Source organism: Leishmania panamensis (genome assembly GCF_000755165.1).
Source record: "Leishmania panamensis strain MHOM/PA/94/PSC-1 chromosome 19 sequence".
Lineage (NCBI taxonomy): Eukaryota > Euglenozoa > Kinetoplastea > Trypanosomatida > Trypanosomatidae > Leishmania > Leishmania panamensis.
In genome coordinates, this window is record NC_025864.1 from 8,476 (window position 1) to 29,664 (window position 21,189).

The window sequence follows — 21,189 nt, forward strand, 5'->3', positions numbered from 1 at the left end:
GAGGAGGGGGTGGAAAAGAAAAGATAGAATGACTGTCGGCTGTGATTAAATGAAAGTGTGTGCTAGGAGGATATCAGCAAAATGTATGTTGTTGCCCTTCACAGGGGCGGTAGACAGGCCAAACACAGCCAGTGTGACGAGGGGAAAATGAAGAATACGGAAGTTTTTGTTGGGAGAGCGAGAGAAACGGTCTACGCTCCATGAAGGGTTACTGGGATATACGTGGAGCGCGTTGTCCTCTGCGACTCCACACTACTGTCACCACATTTGAAGCCGCGCTCTGGACACGCAAAGAGACGCGATCTTAGAAAGGTAAGAAAGCGGGTACAAAAGAGAAGAGCTGCGAAAAATACTGCGACGTGTGGTGCGAGCGTTGCCAATGCTGAGGTGGCAGTCCCGTAGTGGGTGGTGTCGCAGTATCGCTTTCACGAAGCGTGCGTAGTGAGATGCTCATTTTATTTTGGATAATGTGTCAAGAGGGAAATAAAAAAATAAAGCGACAAAACGAAAAGATAGGCAACATGAGTGCCACTCTAGAGGTACACCATCTTCTCAGCTCTCCTAGCCTTACGCGACTGTCATCTCGGCAAGCAGCTCAGCGTGCTCGTCCGTCGGATCGCGGCTGGGCTCCGTGTCCGCCCAGAGATCAGGCGTGAGGAAGCCGTAGGTCTTGCGCAGGGCGTAGAAAGTGGCCATGATCAGGTTGCCGTGGGTGCGGGTCTTGCCACAGGAGCTTGTGTACACGTCCTCAACGCCGGCGAACTCAAGGATCTTCTTGGGCACAGGGGCAGCGACGATGCCGGTACCGCGGGGCGCGGGCACGAGACGGACTGCGACGGAGCCGCACTTGCCGGTCACCTTCATCGGAATTGTGTGTGGCTCACCGATCTTGTTACCCCAGTAGCCGCGGCGCACCGGCACGATGTTGAGCTTGGCTGCAATCATCGAGGCGCGAATCGCCAGCGAAACCTCCTTGCCGACGCGGGCACCGATGCCGATGTGGCCGTTGCCGTCGCCGACGACGTTGAAGGCCTTGAAGCGGGTGCGCTGCCCGGCCGATGTAGCCTTCTGCACAGGGTAGATCTTCATCATCTCGTCGCGCAGCTGGCCCTCGACGATAAGGGTGTCAACGATCTGGTGCTCCTTGATGGGCATCGAGAAGAGAAAGATCTCTTCCAGAGAGGTTACCTTCCGCGCCTTCACGAGGCGACCCAGCTTGGTGCACGGGACCCACTCTTTCTCCTCACCTGGACCACCGCGGCCACGGCCACGGCCACCGCGACCACCGCGACCGCCACGACCACGGCCGAAACCGCGCTCAGCACGGGGGGCCTCGGTGACGGGTGCCTCTTGAGCGGGCTGATTGTCTGCCATATCGTACTTTCCAAGAGGAGCCGGTTCGTTAGCGCATATCCGATTGCAGATTTGTGCGCGCACGTGATCACACGTGTGCGGAGGAATGAGGAGACAACAAAGTGAGAACAGTCAACGAGAGCAGGGGTGGGAGAATGGTGGAAGTGATGAGTAGACGGCAGCATCCGCTAAGCGGTGATTGAGCACTATGGCCGTGTTTTCTTTTTCGTTTCTTGCGTATTTATGAGCTGCCACGCTTTTCTGCGGCAATGCTACGGAGTCATCTTCCATAGCAACACGTGCGAGTATTCGCAGGTACACAGCCCCGACCCCGCTTTCCCTGGCACAAGGGAGAGAGTCCGAGAAGCCGAGAGAGGCATGCGAAAGAAACGCTGTTAGACAGCTTGTACACAAGGAGCACAAGGGTCTTTCTACTACACAGGCAACCACAAGCACACACGCACACATTCATCCATACGCGCTCTGCTCATGATGCGGCGTTCTGAGCTCAGTGCTCTCTACACCTTGGCACAACAACAGGCAAACATGTACACCTATTTCGCCCTCCTCACCCCTATACACGGCAAGAGGAAAGGAACAGAAAAAGGACTAACACCCAGACCCAGGAGCACAGGCAAAGGGGCAAGGCACTCGCGGCAGGCACATGTCTCTCCCTTTCTCAGAGTGTTGAAGCGAGAGAAAAGGCAAACCACAGTGGTATCGACTGCCGTTGCCCCGTACATAGGAAGAACCAGTGATCCAACTAACAGAGGCACGAGGAGAAGAATGGAGACAAGAGGGGCACACAAACACAGGCACCAACGCCGGTGGCAGTAACACTTCACCTCAGACAGAGAGAAAGACGGAGATGAAGAACAAAAACCTCGAGAGGCGAGACACGTCAAGAGAAGAGGTGGAGATGCTTTTGAAAGATGAAAATGCGAATCAGAGACCACTGGCGGAGACACAGACAAGACAGGCGAAAAGTAGCTGTGCTGGGGAAGGGAGTGAGGTATGTTGGGATCCTCCAGGAAGAGGAGAGAGGGGCAAAAGCGACCACCTTACTTAGTCCCTCTCGTCACTGCTGTACTCACACCTACACATCACTCCCCTGCTCCCACAGGCGCGGAGAGCGCAGTGGATGGCCTGCCCCTTCTCCTCCCCACCCTTCCCCTCCGCTATTTCAAATATGAAAGACTTCTCAACGGTCAGCGTATTGACCATAAGAAGGCCGGAACTGAATGCACAAGTGCGAAAGGATAATATGGCGCACACCTACACAAGTGGATAGACGTCATGCCTTCTGCTCCGCCTCATCCTCACCTCCCTCAACTCCCCCCTTGAAACCCTCCGCACATTACATTTGCCCATCAGGCCCATTAGCTGCCTTCCATGGTGTTCTCTTTTACGTTGCGCCATGACTGCGGCGCTCACACAATAACAGAGAATGAGGCAGAGGGGGGAACGGAGGGAGGGCGGGAATCAGAAGGGTGCAGAAAGGAAAAAGTCAGAACAGTGGGCCGCAAGGTAGAGCAGCAATAAAAAGGCACGCCAAGAAAAACGGAGCAAAGAAAAAAGAGCACGACACGGGGTGATGAGGAATCCAAGAGGTCGTCGGCAACGAAGCACATGCGTCACTACAACTTCGTGATGCGCTCTGCGAGACGAAGAAAGTTGCTCGGTACGAGGCCGCGACGGCCGTGAGACGAGTAGTTTCCACTCTCCACTGCCATCGCCTCGCACCAGCTGCCCTCCGCGTAGTCCTCAACGACAAACTCATCACCTGCCTTGAAGCTCAAGCACGGCCCGTCGGTCTGCTGAGCCTGGTAGTCATAAAGGGCATAGTATACTCGACGAGCACCGTTGCTACCACTTGGCCGTACCGCCTGTGAGGTACGGTACACGCTGTCCGAGTTGCATGCCTGACCCCATGCCTCCGACAGCATCTCCGCCTCGCCCCTATCCTCCTCCGTCAGACGCGACTCAGTGTCGCTGGAGTGAATGCTCACCTCGTACTCATCCTGGCTAATCACGCCTCCGTAGACGCTCTTGGCTGAGCGGGCAATACGACGCCGGTGCTGCAGCGGCTTTGTGCGTTGGCGTGTGGCTATCCCGTACACGACCTCGCCTAAAATAAAAAAGGCGATACAGAGCAGCCATGTTCGCCACTTTCTCGGGCCACCGCTGGGGGCTGTGGCGATCTGCTGAGCCCCCAACGCACTCGTAGCGGCCGCCTGCGTCTTGGCGACCGCAGCGCCGCAGGGGTAATTTGCGCCCATGTACATCCCCATTCCTGGGATCCGCTCCTGCGAGTTCGAAAATGCGCGCACCGCCCTTATGCTATAGTAGGTACCGAAGCACACGCCGAAGAGCTCCATGGCAGAGCGGAGGCCCTGCACAAGTACGTTGGTGAGGTGGCCTGCGATTTCCATCCGGGCCTGTAGGCGCGCTTGTCGGTGCTGATCCCGCTGCTGTCGAATTAGCTGGCGCTCTTTCTTGTGCTCTGCCTGTATACGGCGGCTGCGCTCCTCAGGTGACTCATTCAGTGGTGGGAGTGGCGCAGAGTGCTGGTTGATGGGGGAGATTAGAGGATTGAAGCGCTCCGTCTGCTGCTGCTGCTGCAAGCTGAGCGAGGATTGCATACCGTTGTTCTGAGTGCCGTCGCCGTTATTGCCAAGGCTGTAGATGGAGCTGGAACCGTACTGGTTGTTGCGGGCATAGCTGTTGAGCACACCGCTCATGCCGTGAGCAGAGCCTCCCATGAGGCCTGAGTTTCCGTACATGCCACCGCCGTACATGCCACCCATGCTACCTAAGCCGGCACCGTACATGCTGCTGCCTATGCCTAGTCCACCGCCATACATGCTGCCGCCGTGTATGCCGCCGAACATGATGAAAAGGTCAAGTCAGCGAGAGCCTTGAAGAGAGGATAGAGAGTCTGAGAGAAGCAGAACACACGGGCGTGCCGGTCGAATTCGACTCCTCCACAAGACGCTACGAGCTGTGTCGCACATGTGAAGTGTCAGGCAGTAGTACCAGAGAAATCATCAACGAATATGCGCGAGAGGAAGCAGGCGAAAGAGGGAGAGAAGAAAAGGAGCGTTTCATCATCGCGGTTCGCACACCAACACGCATACATAGTTGAGAAGCGCACGGTGCTTTGTTTGTTTTGCCATTTCGCCACAGCAGACGTGGAGGTGCGATAGAGTTGGGGAGAAGATGCAGGCTTACAGTGAAGAATCTAGCCTGCAGTGTTTGGCGCTGAGAAACGCCACCGCATTTGCCTGTCCTACCTTTCCCGCTTCTTCTTCAGCACGGCAGTGGAAGGAGGGGGGAGTGTTGACCTCTTCTTACTGAGCAAAAACGCATGCCGGCTGCAGCAACAGTGTAGCAGGCAGACCTACGCACTGCGTTGTTTTGCTAGTGTCGGACACGTGCTCAGGAACGAGGAGTACCGACGGAGACTCACACGTAAGCCTTGCCTCAAGGAGTGGAAAAGATAAACGAAAGGAAGACAACAGAAGAAAGAGTGTGCGCGTGCATGTGGGGGAGTTGAGAAGTGACCAAAGGAGCCTTTACGCACCTATCTTATATTACATCAGCTGCGCCCTTTGCCCCTCTCACAGCAGTTTCGTCTGCGAGGCGAGGAAAGGGGGGAGGGAGAGGATAAAACACACACGAAGAAGAACAACAATGGTGTTGAGAGCGAAAACAGGAGAAAAAAAAAATACAAACAGCGACGCAGTACAGCCACCCAACAGCCAGAAGTGTAGTCAACCAATGCACAGGCAGAGAAAGAAGAAAACAAGAGTGGGCAGGTGAGAGCAAGAGAGATGCTCTAGAAGAGAGAGTACAACACCACAAGAGAGAGAGAAAAGGCTATAATTTCCAATCATCCAAGTTAATGGTCTGGCCAGAGCTCTTCGCGGCTCGCAGCGCCTCAAGCTTGGCCTTCATCTCCGCCTCGATTCGATCGGTCTCCTTCCGCATCGCGGACACTTCTTCCTCGTGCTTTCGCCTCTCCGACATCATTTGTGCCATCACACGCTTCCGCTGCTCTCCCAGCTCCGCGGTCGTGCGGGTGCGCTCCTGCTGAGCCGCCTCAGCCTCTTTTTGTCTCTGTAGCTCGCGCACCTTCTCCGTCTCTGACGCTCGCTCCTCCTCGGCATGCTTACGCTTCTCCTCGCGCACTCGCTCCTCAGCCTTGGCACGCTCGCTAGCCTCACGGAACGCTTGCTGCTCCTGCGCCTCGCGCACCTTTGCGTCTGCGCGACGCACCGCGTCAGCCAGTTCCTGCCCGCGCTGCTTCTGCGCCATGTCACGCGTGAAGCGGTGCTCGGCGGCTAGGTTCGTCACCTCAGCCCTCTCCTCCGCGAGGCGGCGACGTTCCTCGGCCAACTCGCGCTTCTGCGACGCCACGTCGCGCAGATGGCGCTCGACATCCGCCTGTTGCTCACGCTGCACCTCGGCGTACGCCTCCATGCGGGCCTTCTGCTCGGCCGCCCTCTGCTCCTTCGCCTCAGCCTCGCTCTTGCGCCTCAGCATGTCGCGATCGCGCTCGCGTTGCTCCTTGGCTTGCCTAATCTCCTCCTCGCGCTCTTCCTCGCGCCGGCGCTGCATGTTGCGCCACTCCTCGGCCCTGCGCTGCTCCTCGCGCTCGAGGTTCTTGGCATACTCGGCCTTTGCCTTGGTCACCTCCTCCGCCCGCCGCAGCTCCTCTTGTTTCTTTTTGAACCACTCAGCGAAGGTGCCCTCAGAGGTGGCGCCGCGGAAGCCGCCATTGGGGGTTCCGGAGAAGGGGGTTTTCTTGTACTGCTCGTAGGCGTCCTTAAAGAGCTGCTCGTCGGTGGCGAAGCGCGGCTTGCGGGAGGTGCCGGCATCGGCACCGCTGGACGACGAGGGGTAGGCAGCGGGAGACGATGGTTGTGGGGCCGCCTGGCGGTACGGATGAGCGCCAAAGCCGCGCTCCCGCCGCGTCAGCTCGCGGTCGTAAGCTGAGCGCTTTGTGGGGTCATTGAGTGTGTGGTACGCGTTCACGACTAATTTGAAAATTGCCTCACCGTTCGGGTTCTTGTCTGGATGCAGCTGCAGCGCCTTCAGCTTGTACGCCTGGCGGATGGCATCCTTGTTCGCAGCACGTGATATGCCCAAAATGGTGTAGTAGTCTTGTTTATCCATTGCTTCCTACGGCAGCCCGCATTCCCGGGTCTGAGTCGGGGTGGGAAGGAGAGAGAGAGAAGTCGCACAAACAAAGCACGTTGCGCGGCGGTGGCTGCAAAGAGGAAAGCGGTGAGCCAAAGAGACACGAAACAGAAAGAGAGCCACACATCGAAAAGAGAAGCCACTGGAGGGTAGAACAGGAGACGCAGAGGTGATGGTGCGCGCGCCGAAGCAGAGACACCCCATCGAAAGTGTCGATAGTGTTTGGCGTCAGCCAGATGATGTGGAGCACAGCACATCAACTGGGTCCTCGTCACGCTGAGGCACGCACAGAGGAGAATGCCGAGGCGATGTCAATGAAAACAATGTCGATGCCAACGGCATTAGAGAGGGATGAGCTGCAAGAACGGTTGAGCACGAAAGATTCTTCTCTGAAAAGAGGCGAAGCGCGCAGACACCAAGACAGGAAAAAAATTAAGAGAGCCCATGAACAATCACACGTAGACAGCAGAAACACGCCAGCATTGCAGTCCCATCAACACGCACCCTCCCCCATCGTACAGACGGCATGGAGACGTGCCGCAACAGGGTCCGAGGAAGGGAAGCGCCATGGGAGCGACAGAGATAGCACGGAGAGTCTAGGCGATATGCCGAAACGGTGTGTGTGTGTGGTGTCTTGACAGTCATCCACTCTTTGCAATTGTCTTGCTCTCTCAGTGTCCCCCTATGGAAATGCGCACCACGGCAACCACTCTGCTCTGTCACAGTGAAATAACAGAGAGCGAGAGAGATGACTCTCCACATCGCGCGCATGGGGGCCTACTCACTCTGCTGTGCCTGCACCGCTGCCCTCTTCTCCTCCTCGGCGTGCTCGTCCTGAAGGTCCAGCTCGTCCAGGATGCGCTGTGAGTCCTTCAGCGCCTGAGGCAGGCGCGACAGCATAAACAGTACGACGCATCCGAGCACTGCGGTCTCGCCCCACAGACCAATATACTGGTGCAGAAACTCCAACCACATAATGATAATGCGGTACTTATAGGTTCCCAGCGCCATCTCCTGCCCCCAGCCACCATGACGGGAGCTAACGTGACGCATCTGCTCCGGTGGCTTTGCGCCGTAGAGAAGGTAGTACTTGCGGGCATCAGGATTTTCGATTATCTCATACGCGTCCTTCAGCTCCTCGAGCGCCATGTTGCGGTCCTCCTCGTCCTCTTCTGTCTCCAGGATCTGTTTACGCTTCTCCTCATACTTCATCTTCAACTGAGCGGGGGTGGTGGACCGCACGGACTTGGTGTCCTTCGCGTCCAGCAGCAGGCCGAACAGCTCTCGATCCACCTGCGACGTCAGCTTGTTGTAGGCAAACTCTACCTGCTTGCTCTCTGCCTCACATGTGCGACCACAGTGGACCAGCTGGCCGTACTTCTCCTGGTGATCGTGAAAAGTCTTCTTGATCTGCTGCCGCACCTGGTAGTTCTCGCGGCGGCGCATCTTGTCAGGGTCATTGGCAATCTTCGCTGACGAGCCATTTTCCTCAGGTGTATCGGTCGCAGGTGATGCCGTCCTGGGTGTCAGATTAAGGCGACCCTCGACGCCGAGGGTGTGGTAGTAGCCCTCTAGCTCCCTGCCGTCCACAGCGCGGTTGGGGTTCAGGATCTCGCCAAAGCCCTTACCAGACTCCACCTGTGGCACCTCGATGTTGTACTCTTCGTCATACTTGGAGAATGTGAGGAGAAGAATGGCAACAAGGACGAGAATGCCAAATAAGTAGCGAAAGCACCTGCCCGAGTCCTCGTGCCGCTCTACGAGCTCGTTCCATTCAGCCTGCGTAATGACGCCGCGGTTGGGATCGCGGTTGTGCGCTAGGTGACCTGCATACCCGTATATGGAGTTCCTCTGCTGTCCGCCGCCCATGCCCTGCATGGTGGCCTGTCGTGCGAAGAGCTCCTGCTGCACCCGCGCAGCACTCTCCTCCAGCTTGATGCGCCGATTCAGCGACTGCTGTTGCCGCACCTGGGCCGCTTTCGGCTTCATTGCGCGGCAGTAACTTCTATTCCGGTTATGTGTGCGTCACTATCGCTGACAATGATCGACGCTCTTCTTGAGAGACAAGGCGAGATAAGGGAAAGAAGGGGGTACACAAGTCGTAGCAACCAGGGTAGACCCGCTTTGGTGTCTGATGTCCTTTGCGCGTCCTCCGTGCCGTTACTACACAAGCTGCAGTCAGCCTCGAGGAAGGAGAGGAAGTAGCGTGTAGCACTGAGTCTCCTGCTCCGTTTCTTCGAATGCTTATCAGTGCTGCTGCGAGCAGCTGTTCCTCTCTCGTCTTACCTCTCTGCTCTCCCCCCTTCACAATGGTAAGGCGCACTTCGCCCTTTTTCTAACCGCACAGGATGAGAGAAGTGCAGTGCTGAGGGAACACAGTAGAACGTGCTTTTTGAAGGTGCGTGTGGGTTGTGGGAGTGTAGAGGAAAGGGGTGTGCACGCATAAGTGAAGGGGCACTGCAGAAAAGCGGAGAGGAGTAGGCTCGTGGGAGTATCGTAATCATAGCGAGTAAGCTACAAAGCGTTTGCATGGAAACGGCTATAAATGGTGTGAAGGGCATCGCGGACACTACGTGGCCCAACAAGCGTGCCTTTGCCAATACGCTGTGGTTGACGGGGGCTGTGTCGCGCTCCACTGCCAAGTACAGTTCTGAGAGGCAGCTGTCTGAACCTTTTTCTCTTCACCGCGCCGCGCGACTATAGGCGAAGAAGTCGCTGAAGGGGGAGGGAGAGGGGGGAGGGGGGCATGGCGATTCTCCGTTACGAGGGAGAGGCCAGCCAATAATTGAGAGAAGAGAGGACATGGCACTTGCATTGCTGCTGTGTCAACGTAGTCTCACAAACCACCCGCTTCCTTTTTTTCTTTCTTGGGTCCTTTCCACAAAGAGCCTCCGTTCTGACGTCCGCTGCATTGATTTGGGGGGCTTTCGCTATTGTGTCTCACTTTCCCTCTTTTAGGGGTGGGGGTAGACACGAGGAGACACCGCCCCCTCACAAGAACGGGGTGACAACGGAGAGAAGAAAGGAAAACAGCGTCGATTATGTCGCAGATGTTAGAGGAGAGAAACTTTTTTCGCTTTCGTTTTCTTCTCCATTACCGTTCAAAGGCAAAAAGAGAACCGCACGCACGCTCCGTTGCATGCAAGATGAGAAAGGAGGATAACTTATGGAGCCGAACTGCGAGAAAGAGGTGGTGCCTCCATGTGCGTACGCATCTGTGACGAAGCAAACGGGAAGAAGAAAGCGGCACCACGTCCACCACTCCACACGATGGGCCGCCCCTTTTTTCCTCCTCCGCATGCCAAGTATTTTGTTGATCTCTGTCGCGCACGTTTTTTTTTCGGCTTCATGCAAATCGCGGCCGAAGAAAACACACACAAAAAGTGGAGGGCCACAAAGGCATGATGGGCTCGGTGTCCCACGCTACTGACCCTGTCCTCGTTCTCCTCCGCCCTTGCACCTGGGCGTGTTCGCTGCCCTCCTCCGCCTTCCATTACACAACACCACACACACACACACACACAAGCACGCACGCATGGCGATGGCACCCACCAATCGCTTTCGGCAAGGCCACCGAGCCGCCACCTCGCCACAATCGGGGCTTCATGGTCCTTGGCCTGGTATCGTGCATCCACCCCCCCCCCCTTGCACACACCATAACATTGAGCGTTGTACGGAGGAACAGCAGAAGTAGATTCATAGCTGATAGCCTCTTGAACGCGGCGGGGCACGTTACGCCGCCTGCGGGACATTCTTGTAGTAGCCCGTGACGACGCAGTGGTCACGCTCGAATGGCTCTAGAGAGACCTGCTCCTTCGGGCGGAGGCCAGAGTCCTTCAACTTCTGCACCTCGGACGCGAACACCGCTGCCGGGTCCGCCGTGGAATCGATGCAGTTCGCCTTGATCGAAATAACAAAGCCTCCATTTGCCTTCAAGAAGTGCTGCGCGTTGAGGGCTAGAATGCGCGCCTGATCCGGCTGGGCAACGTCCATGAAGATGCAGTCCACCAGGCGAGGAATAAGCATGCGGTACTTCTGCGGGTAGCGGGCATCCTCCAGGATCGGGACAATGTTGCTGCGGCGCTTCGTCATCTCCTCCAGATCACGGCCGCTGCGGTGCGAGAACTCTACCGCGTACACAATGCCCTCAGGTCCAACAAGGTCCGAGACGTGGCTAACAGTGGTGCCGCTGGCTGCGCCAAGGTACAGTACGGCAGAGCCAGGCTCCATGTATATGCTCGCTACACCAGCGTAGATGGCGGACGCTAGCTTGGAGCGGTACGGGTTCCATACGCGGAACTCGTGCGACTCAGACTCACCGGCCACCGTGCCGTTCACACGCTTCTCGCTGTACACCGACACGCCAGGGACCAGCGACTGCGTGGAGAGGGTGTCTTTGCCGGCCAAGAGGTAACAGCCGTTGAAGCGGGCATGCGGGTGGAAGATGTTGCCCTTCGGCGAACCCGTGCCTCCACGACCGCCACGGCCACCACCTCGGCCTCCGCCGCGACCCCCACCGCGGCCACCGCCACGACCACCGCCGCCGCGGCCACCGCCTCGGCCGCCACCTCCGCGACCGCCGCCGCCGCGACCACCGAAGCCACCGCGTCCGCCGCGCATGAGTGCCCGGTTGCAAGAGCGGGGAAATATGTGAGCGAATGCGTCTGCCTGTTTTTCTCTTCGCCTGTTGCTGCGCTTGTGTGAAACGGCACGAGGAGGACACGAAAGAGGGTATGTGCAGGTGAGTGTGTGTGCCGCCCGTGTGTGCACCCAACGTACTAGAGACGAAAAAGGGTGCGGATGAGCCGACGCATGAGAGAGTCGAAACACAATCACAAAGAAAGTGAGAGGCACAGAGGAGCACAGAAGAGAAAGACGGGAAGAGGAGGGCACCGTTCTCAGCGAGACCTTGTCCGCACACAGCGCATCAAGTGCCAGAGAGGAGCCCCCAGTGAGACCGCCAGGATTCAGGCCAATGACTCCGCTCATACATTTCATTCCGCATGAAAAAAAATAAACACGCAAGCTCGGTGTCATACCATGGTCGACCACGCGCTTCGTTCCCCTTACCTTCAAAGAGGTAAATATCCGCACACGAGTAGAAAATCGAGGCAGGCAAACAATGGCGCCACCGCACTGCACAGAGGAGTGGGCGTTTACCTGCTTTTCCTTGTTTTGATGGCTAGTCGACGGAAACACACAGAGAAAGACGTACAGGGGCAACGGGCTAACTGAAGAAAAAAAGAACGTGAACACTGGAGAAGGACGGGAGATGAGGGGCACTTCTTCCCGACATGCCTTCCTCTTCTTCCAAAACCCACGTACAAACAGGAAACGCTACGCAATGAGAAAATAACAGAAAAGAGACATTCACCGAAGAAATGAGAGAAAAAACGCGCACGTATGACCAAGGGCGTGTATGGAGAAAAATGCATGGGCAACTGAAAGATGCCCGACATCACAGCTGCGACAAGAACACGCAAGAGAGTACAGCAAGGCACACACACATCGCGTTCAGAGGAAACGAGAAGCAGACGCGTGCGCAACACGGTCGCATCGTGTGGCCCCTCGCTTCTCCGCCCACTCCATTTTGCTGTCTCTTCATCTCTTGCAAGAAAGCAAAACAGAAACCCAAAGGTACGGCGCTGTCCTTCGTTGACCACGCCTGGGTAAATGGCGCAGCATGCTAAATAACAGCTTGCGTCAAGAGCACCACAGTCACAGTCTCCGCTGTGGCCACTGCCTGCCCCAGTGCAGACACCACCACAAAGGCGCGTCCTCTCCTCCACCAAGAGCCCAGCCTCGCATCACCTCTCGCGGCCTCCGGCAACACATGAGAGGCACGAAGAGACACCATGCGTGGTGAGCAACGGGGCACACGGCAAACAGAAACAAGACACAAGAAAAAAAATACGAACAACGGACATCGCAACAACGGTGCCGACCGCTGCCGATCAGCAGAAGACCCATACGGGCTTACGCCTAGGGAGGCATGGCGCTCAGTGTGGAGAGAACTGAGCGCATCATCTCCGTGCTCTTGGAGTACTGGTTGGGCTTTTGCAAGTCCACCAGCATTTGTACTGCGCCCCAGACAGCGCCCCTTTCCCTGTAGTCGTCGATCTGTTTGGTGTCCGCATGCTGCTCCTGCTTGTGACTTGCCTTTGCAGCCGCCACCTCTTCCTCCCGCCTCGCCTGGAGTTCTTTGAGGTACACCTGCGCTGCAGTGATAATCTTCTCCTCCTTCGCCTTCGTCGCTGCATCCATGGCGGCAGTGCGGCTGGTGATCTGCCTCTTCAGCTCGTCAACCTTGGCAGCGTTGACCGAGGAGGGCTTCTCCGGCGGCGTGGGCGGGCGATTCGGTGAGCCCTCCGGCGACGAGGACGCGATGAACCCTTCCGACGCCGGCGGCGATGTCGCCGCTGGCGTGGGGTGGGGCTCAGCGGGGGAAGAGGGCTGTTGGTGCTCGTTCATTGGAGGCAGGAGAGTAGCAGAATCCCCTAAAGGGGATGAGACGCTTTCCGGTGCTGCGGCCGGAGCAGGACTGCCCTCCAGTGTGTTTTGCATGCCGAAGTCACCGCCATCCTTCCAAGGAGGCTTCACGTCAAATGTGGTGAGTGAGGGTGGAACGGACAGTATTTCAGACCTCGGCGTCACCGACGGTGGCTGCAACTGCTGCTCAGCGTCTACGCTCATCGAGAACAGTGCTGGAAAGTCCTTGTTGTCTTCCATCACGGCGGTAAAGTGTGGACTGCTCACCTGCACAGGGAACGAAGAGCGTAGGTTGCCTGAGGTCAAGGCTGGCAAACCCACGGCGGGGGCAGATAAGTCCAGGTAGCCGGACTCCAGGGAAGAACGCGTAGTGTTTTGGTGATGATGTACAAAAGATCCACCACCACCAGACACGGATAAGAAAGAGAGGAGGGATAGTGATGAAAAACGCGTCGGTTGTCGGCACCAATGCAGAACCGTCTGCACGTATCTGGAGAGAGATGGCGAGAATGGCAGGAAGAAGCAATGAAGGGCAAAACAAAAAGGAGCGGAATATCAACAAAGCTGCAAGCGTCGGTGTGGTGTGAGCGACGATGCACACACACACATACATGTAGATGCAGATATATATATATATATATTGTAAAGCGCCGAGAGACCCCACAGGCAGCGAGAGAGGAGAGCAGGCAGTGGTGTGCCAAACCGGAAGAGGGGTGCAGCGGCGGATCGTCGTTCATTTGAGTGTTAAAGAAAGGGAGGAAGAAAGGGCGAAAGATAACGCTGAGTGCTGTGAAGGAAGATGCCAAGGGAGGCATGCACATAGAGTAGAGGAGATGCTATTGTTCGTGGCCAATTGAGCACACACGTCCCTGTACATGCGGGGATCTCGGCTCAACAGTGCTAGGGATACTCTCATCTGCGCGGGGGAACAGGTGTCATGGCTTCTTGCCTGCAGCAAGAAGTTCTCAAATTTTCTACTTCTCGCGGCACTGGGACGTTCTGTTTTGGCTCAAATCGAATGGCGGCGTGGCCACTATCAGCGCTCCTGTCAAGTGCGAGACTGCGCACTGACACAACCATACGCACACACATGCGCGCACAAAGCAGAAGACTAAGTGGGGGAGAACATTTGACACAAGAAGCAGGAAAACAAGAAGAAAGGCTCGATGATTAGAAGAAGGTTAGGTTCAGAGACAGAACACCAGCACAGACAAAAGCTGCAGCGGAGAGTGTCGCACGGCTCGCTGCGCAGACGCCCTCCCAATCCGCTTCTGCGACGGCGCAGGGAATAGAAGAGAGCGAAAAGGGGGGGAGGAAGAGGGACAATTGGGAGCACAACGATTCGATCAAAAACAAAAAGACAACGACAAGAGCCGCAGTCACCATGTGAGCGCTACAACTACAATAATGATGACCACAATGACGGTGACCACAGTGCCGCTAATGCAGCCAAGTTTACGAAACGATCGCTGCCGGCTCGAGGCGTCTTGGATCTGATCGTGTCCGCGCTCAATGAGAGAGTGGGACTCCGTCACATTGTTCGTCATGCGATCTAGGTTCTCCTGCTGTTGATGCACGAGTGAGTGAAACTCCTGGTACGTCGCCTTGAGGTCCAACACATCGGACTCGATCTCGCGCGCATTCTGTAGCTTCTCGCGCTGAATCGCCTCCTCTGTGTGGAACTCCGACATGTCGAGGGGTCGCACTTCACAAAACGTCACCTGCGACTCCACAGCATCGAGGTCTCCTTTCTGCACGCTGTCCAGATCCGTCTGCAGAAAGATCTGCCGCTCCCGACGCGTGGCCTCGGCATTGATGAACTCAAAGGCCGCCTTGTATTGCATGTACTGCTGCTTCAACGCCTCGAGAGAAGGTTCTGTATCACTGAGAATGGCCTCTACACGAATACTGCACTGCTCTACAAGAAGCCGGATGCGATGGAGCCTGTCACGGGCGATGGCGTCCCGACCCGTCCCCAGCTCTTTCATGGAGCTCTGCGCATCACTGCAGGCCTTGGCGACTTGCTGAATAGACCGCGAAAGAACCTCTCCGTTCTCTAAGGGCATTTCGCTGTCGTACGTTCCCGCTGTTATGACTACCACCTATGTGTCTTTGCTGTAGCCCGCCTTAGACGTTAAGGGAAAGTGAAGCAAGCACGTCTAGCTCTTAGCGCACCTTTCCGTCTTACCCACGAAAACTCCCACACACGGGCCCGAGATGCGCCGCAGTGGGTGGGCAGGCAAACAAAAGGAAAACTACAGAAAAGAACGACAGGCACGGAGACGAGGAGGTAAAGCGAGACCCAAGAGAAACACTCAGAAGCGGAGAACGTCAGCACACCGGCAAAAAAAAAGCGGCAAAACGCGCTGAGCAGGGCCCACACTGACGCCCAGAACGATTTGGCACTGGAACTGTGCTGTTAAGTGCGTGGGTATTTGCCTGTTGACGAATAATTGCTTGAAGGTTGTAAAGGGAAGCAAGAATAGTGAGTATTATGAGAGAGAAAGTCGAGGGGTGCGGACAAGAAGCACCTGGGTGTGCTGGCCCAGCAAGATGAGTGGGTATCTCATATTTGGAAAGAACAGCAACGCAGCAGAGTGAGAGAGGTGCTCGCTATCGAAGGCAGGCGCTCATTCCCTGCACACCATTTCATACACCACTTCTTGTTGTTTTTCTGTTACCTTTTCTCCCTTGCGCTTTCCTTCCCTTTGGCCCAACCTCAGTGGACGCAAGTGAGAACAAAGAACGCCGGCCACGACAAACGAACCAAGAGTACGCGCATCATATGCGGCTATGCGCGGATGAGCAGGTCGTCAGTACACACGCCTGTGAGAGAGGAGCTCACGCACACACGAAGAAAGGACATGGGGATCTAGGGAAGCACACGCCCCGATCCGTTCTTACGCGTGACCACGTGTAGTACAGCAGAGGCATAAAAAAAAAATAGGAAAAGGGCAGCACGCACGTCGCGAAAGGGAGAGGGCCACACGCACCCTCAAGCGGTGGTGCTGGGAATCGAAGCCGCTGCACGCGTGACTTCGCAAAACTAGCGTCGGTACTTCAGCTGCTACCAAGCGTCTGACCACGTCCCCAGTTGTGCAAGCCGCTGCGCCCCTGTTGGGCTTCGCTCCGCCGTGCCGCCTGAAAGCGAGGATCGTACGGGTGCACCTCAGGGCCGAAGGAAGCGACGCGGTGCGTCGGCTGTGGGAACTGCCGCCGCAACCACATGGGGGTCTCCAGCCACAGCTGATTGTGCGATATGGGAAAGACATCTTTGAAAAAGACGTAGGCGTGTCCGGCCACTATGCCAAGAAGGTCAGCAAGTAGCCCCTGGCCCATGACGAGATGCAGCGCCATCAACACCCACGGAAACACGGCCGAGCGGAAGGAGAATCCGAAGAGTGTCAGCTCCTGCTCTGGGTGCCGCTTGCAGAAGATCCAGCAAAGCCCCATCAGGAACGAGAAGCTCGTCACATACACGTGGAAGAAGAGGCCCGCAACGGAGAGGGCACTCGCCAGAAGCACAAACATGTACGCCATGTCTGCTGTCTTGCCTTTGAAGTCGCTCTCCTCGTTGTTCTTGACGTACGTGACAAACATCGCCACTGTCATAAGCCATGGGAAAGAGAAATTCCCAAGATAGAAGGCAGACGTTACGAAGCGCCACACCTGCAGCGAGGTGATGGCTTCGGAAGTCAGAACAACCGAGCTGACACTTACCACGTTGAGGGAACAGGCGGCGGAAAGGCCCACCGACGCGACGAGAGAAGCGCGGGTGACAAGGCCTAGCTGATTGAACCAGTCGCCAAAGTTTTGCGACATGGCTATGACTCTCGTGGCTCCTGGCGTATCTACGTATGTATTGTACACTGAAGCGTCTTCGTTTGTGTGTGTGTGTCGGGGGGGGGGGGAAGGGGGGAGGGGGGCGATTCCTTCGTTGTTGTAATCGCCCGCGTGTGTGTGGGTGTGAGTATGCTGCGCCAGCGACCAAACGAAACATGGATCGAGAAGGAGGGAAGAGGAAACGTGAAGCTGCTGAACAGGAGAAGCGGCAAAGACCGCGCCCCATCACCAGAAGAAAGAATGGAGAAGCAATGCCAATGTGAACCATTCGCACACACACACACACTTCTCTCTCTCACTCGTCCTCACGTGCAGCGGAATGCCGTACCGCATCCACACGTGCATCCGGCGAGACGGACCATCGTGTGAATCACTAGCCACATACGACAGAAATTCACTTTAAAAACATGTAACGCAGAAGCTGTCTTTGTGTTTCTCGCCACAACACGCGACCACCAGAGGCCCATAGAACAGGAGTAAGCAAAGGCGGCGGAGCTACTGAGCGAGAGACACGCACTGCCTTCAAATCTACGTCGCGCTGGCAATCCACGGATTTGTGCTCTCTTCACTCTCTTGTGGCCAACGGCAAACGTACAGAAGCACGCATTACGCAGTCATCTAGGACACTCATACACACAAATATGCGTGCAGAGAAGCACGGAGAGAGAGAAGTTGGGAAGAAGAAAAACATCACACAGACATAGGCAGAGAGAGAATCGACGACGGGGGTGGAAAAGAGAGGAGACAGTGGGAAAGAACGTGGTTGCTTCAGTGGGGGGCACAAGAGAGAGAGAACAGAGAAAGACAAAACAAGGGGAAAACTCTAAGAAACGAGAGACAGATACAATCAGAGAAGGGAGAGAGAATGACAGTAGAACACGAATATACTGTAGTGAATCCATGAATGCAGCGCGAGCACAAACGTCGAGTGCAAAACGGTCAACAAAGAAGCAAGAGCGCTACACCGAGTGGAAAGAGAGAAGGGGACGGAAGCGGAGGTGAGGAGAAGCGTCAGAGAAGGGGAGAAAAAAGTAGACTGTCGAGCAGATATCCTACATCGCCAACCGACGTCGCCACCTCCACCCCCACACGCACACACCCACGCCTCAGCCAAGTTTCTTCACCTGGGAGGCGCGCACAAACACACCTTTGCCCTTTGGGCACGTGAAGTACTGCTTCTTGTCAATGAACGAGGAGCCATCGTTGGTACCCTCGTTGCCCTCTAACATTTCCAGTCCAATCCAGATACCGGCACCAAACGCAGTTGATCCGTTAAACCGCACAATAGCGCGGCAGCCCTTGTACGTGACCTGGTCGCCAAGATGCAGCTCATTCGCAGGATTCACGGCATTCGTGGTGTGCAGCGCGCCGGAAGTGATGCCGTTAGCGGCGCCAGAGGTAGCGCTGCTATGGGGGGTGCGCGACCGATTGTTGGCGCTGTGGCCTGGCGTGGCGGTGCGGGTCGGCGTGGCGCCACGAGTGGTGATCGTAGTGCGCGCCGCAGAGCCCGAGCGACCGGCGGTGGTACGAAACGGTGTTCCGCTGCGGGCGGGGGTCGTGCCGCCGGCTCGTGCAGGAGTGCCACGACGCACAGCGGCACCGCCGGCGCTACGCGCCAGTGGACTCCGCCCGCGCGTCGCGGATGAGCGGCGGGGAAGAGATCCAGCGCTGCTGCTATCGCGGCTGCCTGTGCGGCGGTGAGTAACGACGCGCGCAGGCGAGGAGACGCGAGCCGTTGACATGGGATAGCGAGTGCTGCGCGGCCGTGAAAGCCCACTCGGCGTCTGCGCACGGCGGGCCGGCGTGTGGGTCTCTTGGAAAGCTGGCTGCTGCACCTCGCGCGCCCGGTCCCGCTCCTCTCGGAGCAGGGCCACTTCACCTTGCAGCTTGGCCATGCAAATGCGTAGATGGCGCGCCTCTTCGTCGAAGCGGGCGGCAGCAGACTCGACATCGGCCGAGATGACGCTCGACCGCAGCTGCGCCGCCACGACAGAGCCGCGCTGCACCACCACGTCAGCCAGCCATGGGTGGTTGAGGGCGGCGTACAAGGGGGTGCGCTTACTCGGGTCCTTGTTCAGCATCGACTGCACAAACTCCCAGGCCAGCGGTGAGATACCAAACGGCTTCGGCAACGGAGTGCCCATGATCGTGCGAAACACCTCCTTTTCCGACGCGTTCGACCCCGGCGAGTAGGGGAAGCTACCGGAGAGCGTAATATATGTGACAACACCGATGGACCACGTGTCGGCGTTGAAGCCATCGTAGTGGGTCTGCGTGAACTTGGCATAGAACATCTCTGGGGCGCCGTAGCGGGGCGTACCAATGACGTCCGAGCAAACTACCCGCTTGCCCAGGAGACGCTCGCAACCGGGATACGGCATCATCAACGCCGTCACGTCGAGAGGATCCTTTGAAGGGTCTCCAGTGCACACGCCGCGCGAGCGCTTTGCTAAGCCGAAATCCGTCAGTTTGATATTGTCGTCCTCACTCACCAGCAAGTTCTCAGGTTTGATGTCACGGTGGATGATGTCATGCAGGTGGCAATGCAGTACCGCCTTGATGATCTGGTACGTGTACAGCTTCGACTTCTCCTCTGTCAGCTTGCCGCTGGAAGACTGCAGAATGAGCTCACACAGGTCACCACATTGAACCTTCTCGAAGAAGAGCAAAAACTGCCTCTCTGTCTCTACATACTCGAGAAACGTCACCACGTTCTCATGGGACGGGATGTGCCGCAGCACGTCGATCTCTCGCTTGATCTCCGCCATCGCCATCTCGACGTCGCCCTTGGCAAGTGAGATGAGGTACTCCTTCTCGATAATCTTCACCACGTACTTCATCCCAGCCCGCGACCCGGGGGGGACGTACGGGGGGATCGGTGTGCACACCTTTACCACGCTGTATGCCCCGCGACCTACGATGTTTGCATCCTGGATCGTGTACTTGCCCTCCACCACGATGTTGGAGCCGGTGCTTGCCGCGCTGTCGCTACATGGCTGCATGGTCGCACGTCTCGATAGGAGCAAAAAGAGGCAAAAAGGGAACTGCCACGATGTGGTGCACTGCGCAATCGTATCAGCAAAGGTGGGAACAACAATATGGGCGAAGGGGCGTTAGTGTATAGCGGCGAGTATCGGGCAAGGCAGACCTGCGTGCGATTGATTGTGCTTGTGCAAGGGTATCGATGAGCAGTGCCCAGATGCTGGAGATAGCAGGCAAAAGACCAACGTTGTCTTGGGCAACGGCTCTCCTTATTTTGATTTAGCTACCCTTCTAGAATGTCTCTATGATGACAACCGATCGCTTAGCACGGGGCGCACGTACAAACGCACGACCCAATGACGCACACGCACACACACACACACGCACGTCAATACGGTTCCAGCAACAATGGAAATGTGGTGTGAGCACGGGGAGAAGACACTATGAGAAATGCTTCGCACAGGCATTGGTGAGTAAGTGGGTTGAGGGCGTGAAGGTGGGGGAAGGGTAAGGGTGGCGACGGTGGAGCAGCAACGTCACGCACAAGGGAAAAGAGAGGATGGATACGTCATAGAGGCACCAAACAGCACATCCACACGCGGTATCAGCGCGTGCCTTGCGAGGAGGACGTGTTCATTGGCACCGCCGCACCTCTGCACCGTCTCCTTCCTCACTGTTTTCGCGAGCGAATAACCCCCAGAGGCAGAAAGGAAAGGGAGGGAGGGGGGCAATGGGTGGTGGCACACATGGCGCCGCCTCAGTAACAACTGAGCACAGCACCTTTTCCGCGGCATGGATTTAGAACTATGCACATTGGAGACGGAGAACGGTCTTGTAGCCATTGAATACACCCAGCTCGAGTCGATCGTGCATGCTTCCATGTGCCGAGTGTGCACCACCACGCCGCATCTCCCGCTTTACCACCATCATTCAGTTTTGCTCTGTATTCTTTTCGTGTGTGTAGATGTGCTCGCTGTGCATGGTTGCACGTAAAAGGTTTGGCTCGCGTGCTTGCCTGACTCATCTTTCGTTGCTTCTCTCCCACTCTACTCTCACATGCCCGCATATGTACACAGGGTCAGCACAGTGCCTCGAAATGCGTCTCAGATACACTAAGTGTTTCTCCAAAGGTTCCTCAAGTGTGCTGCACACAGCGGCAGCGCTCGCGCACGTACACAACGTTGCTGTCGTTCCTCCCCCCTCCGACCCCCGAGTTCAATTCACACTGTCCATGGGCGTGTGCACAACGTGCACACACGGAGGCGTATGTAAGAGACGGTAGGAAAGAAAGGAGAGTGTGGAGGAGCAGGGCGACGCGTC

General features: G+C 56.6%; 9 protein-coding genes across 9 annotated transcripts; all 9 read right to left on the reverse strand.

Annotated features, from left to right (window-relative positions):
• Positions 1-567: 567 nt before the first annotated feature.
• LPMP_190030 (40S ribosomal protein S2) lies at positions 568-1,374 on the reverse strand (the record flags this gene model as incomplete). The annotated part of the gene is made up of 1 exon (XM_010699696.1): positions 568-1,374. One exon carries the CDS (start codon positions 1,372-1,374, stop codon positions 568-570), a length of 807 nt encoding a protein of 268 aa, XP_010697998.1.
• Positions 1,375-2,990: 1,616 nt separating this feature from the next.
• PEX13 (peroxin 13, putative) lies at positions 2,991-4,244 on the reverse strand (the record flags this gene model as incomplete). Its single annotated transcript, XM_010699697.1, has 1 exon — positions 2,991-4,244. One exon carries the CDS (start codon positions 4,242-4,244, stop codon positions 2,991-2,993), a length of 1,254 nt encoding a protein of 417 aa, XP_010697999.1.
• A 988-nt stretch (positions 4,245-5,232) lies between these two features.
• On the reverse strand, positions 5,233-6,531 carry LPMP_190050 (hypothetical protein; the record flags this gene model as incomplete). The annotated part of the gene is made up of 1 exon (XM_010699698.1): positions 5,233-6,531. One exon carries the CDS (start codon positions 6,529-6,531, stop codon positions 5,233-5,235), a length of 1,299 nt encoding a protein of 432 aa, XP_010698000.1.
• Positions 6,532-7,332: 801 nt separating this feature from the next.
• LPMP_190060 (hypothetical protein) lies at positions 7,333-8,544 on the reverse strand (the record flags this gene model as incomplete). The annotated part of the gene is made up of 1 exon (XM_010699699.1): positions 7,333-8,544. One exon carries the CDS (start codon positions 8,542-8,544, stop codon positions 7,333-7,335), a length of 1,212 nt encoding a protein of 403 aa, XP_010698001.1.
• Positions 8,545-10,287: 1,743 nt separating this feature from the next.
• Positions 10,288-11,175, reverse strand: LPMP_190070 (fibrillarin, putative; the record flags this gene model as incomplete). The annotated part of the gene is made up of 1 exon (XM_010699700.1): positions 10,288-11,175. One exon carries the CDS (start codon positions 11,173-11,175, stop codon positions 10,288-10,290), a length of 888 nt encoding a protein of 295 aa, XP_010698002.1.
• A 1,362-nt stretch (positions 11,176-12,537) lies between these two features.
• On the reverse strand, positions 12,538-13,026 carry LPMP_190080 (hypothetical protein; the record flags this gene model as incomplete). The annotated part of the gene is made up of 1 exon (XM_010699701.1): positions 12,538-13,026. One exon carries the CDS (start codon positions 13,024-13,026, stop codon positions 12,538-12,540), a length of 489 nt encoding a protein of 162 aa, XP_010698003.1.
• A 1,397-nt stretch (positions 13,027-14,423) lies between these two features.
• Positions 14,424-15,110, reverse strand: LPMP_190090 (Qa-SNARE protein, putative; the record flags this gene model as incomplete). The annotated part of the gene is made up of 1 exon (XM_010699702.1): positions 14,424-15,110. One exon carries the CDS (start codon positions 15,108-15,110, stop codon positions 14,424-14,426), a length of 687 nt encoding a protein of 228 aa, XP_010698004.1.
• A 994-nt stretch (positions 15,111-16,104) lies between these two features.
• Positions 16,105-16,866, reverse strand: LPMP_190100 (hypothetical protein; the record flags this gene model as incomplete). The annotated part of the gene is made up of 1 exon (XM_010699703.1): positions 16,105-16,866. The coding sequence occupies one exon, from the start codon at positions 16,864-16,866 to the stop codon at positions 16,105-16,107; it is 762 nt and encodes a 253-aa protein (XP_010698005.1).
• A 1,127-nt stretch (positions 16,867-17,993) lies between these two features.
• On the reverse strand, positions 17,994-19,889 carry LPMP_190110 (protein kinase, putative; the record flags this gene model as incomplete). The annotated part of the gene is made up of 1 exon (XM_010699704.1): positions 17,994-19,889. One exon carries the CDS (start codon positions 19,887-19,889, stop codon positions 17,994-17,996), a length of 1,896 nt encoding a protein of 631 aa, XP_010698006.1.
• Between the last annotated feature and the right edge of the window lie 1,300 nt (positions 19,890-21,189).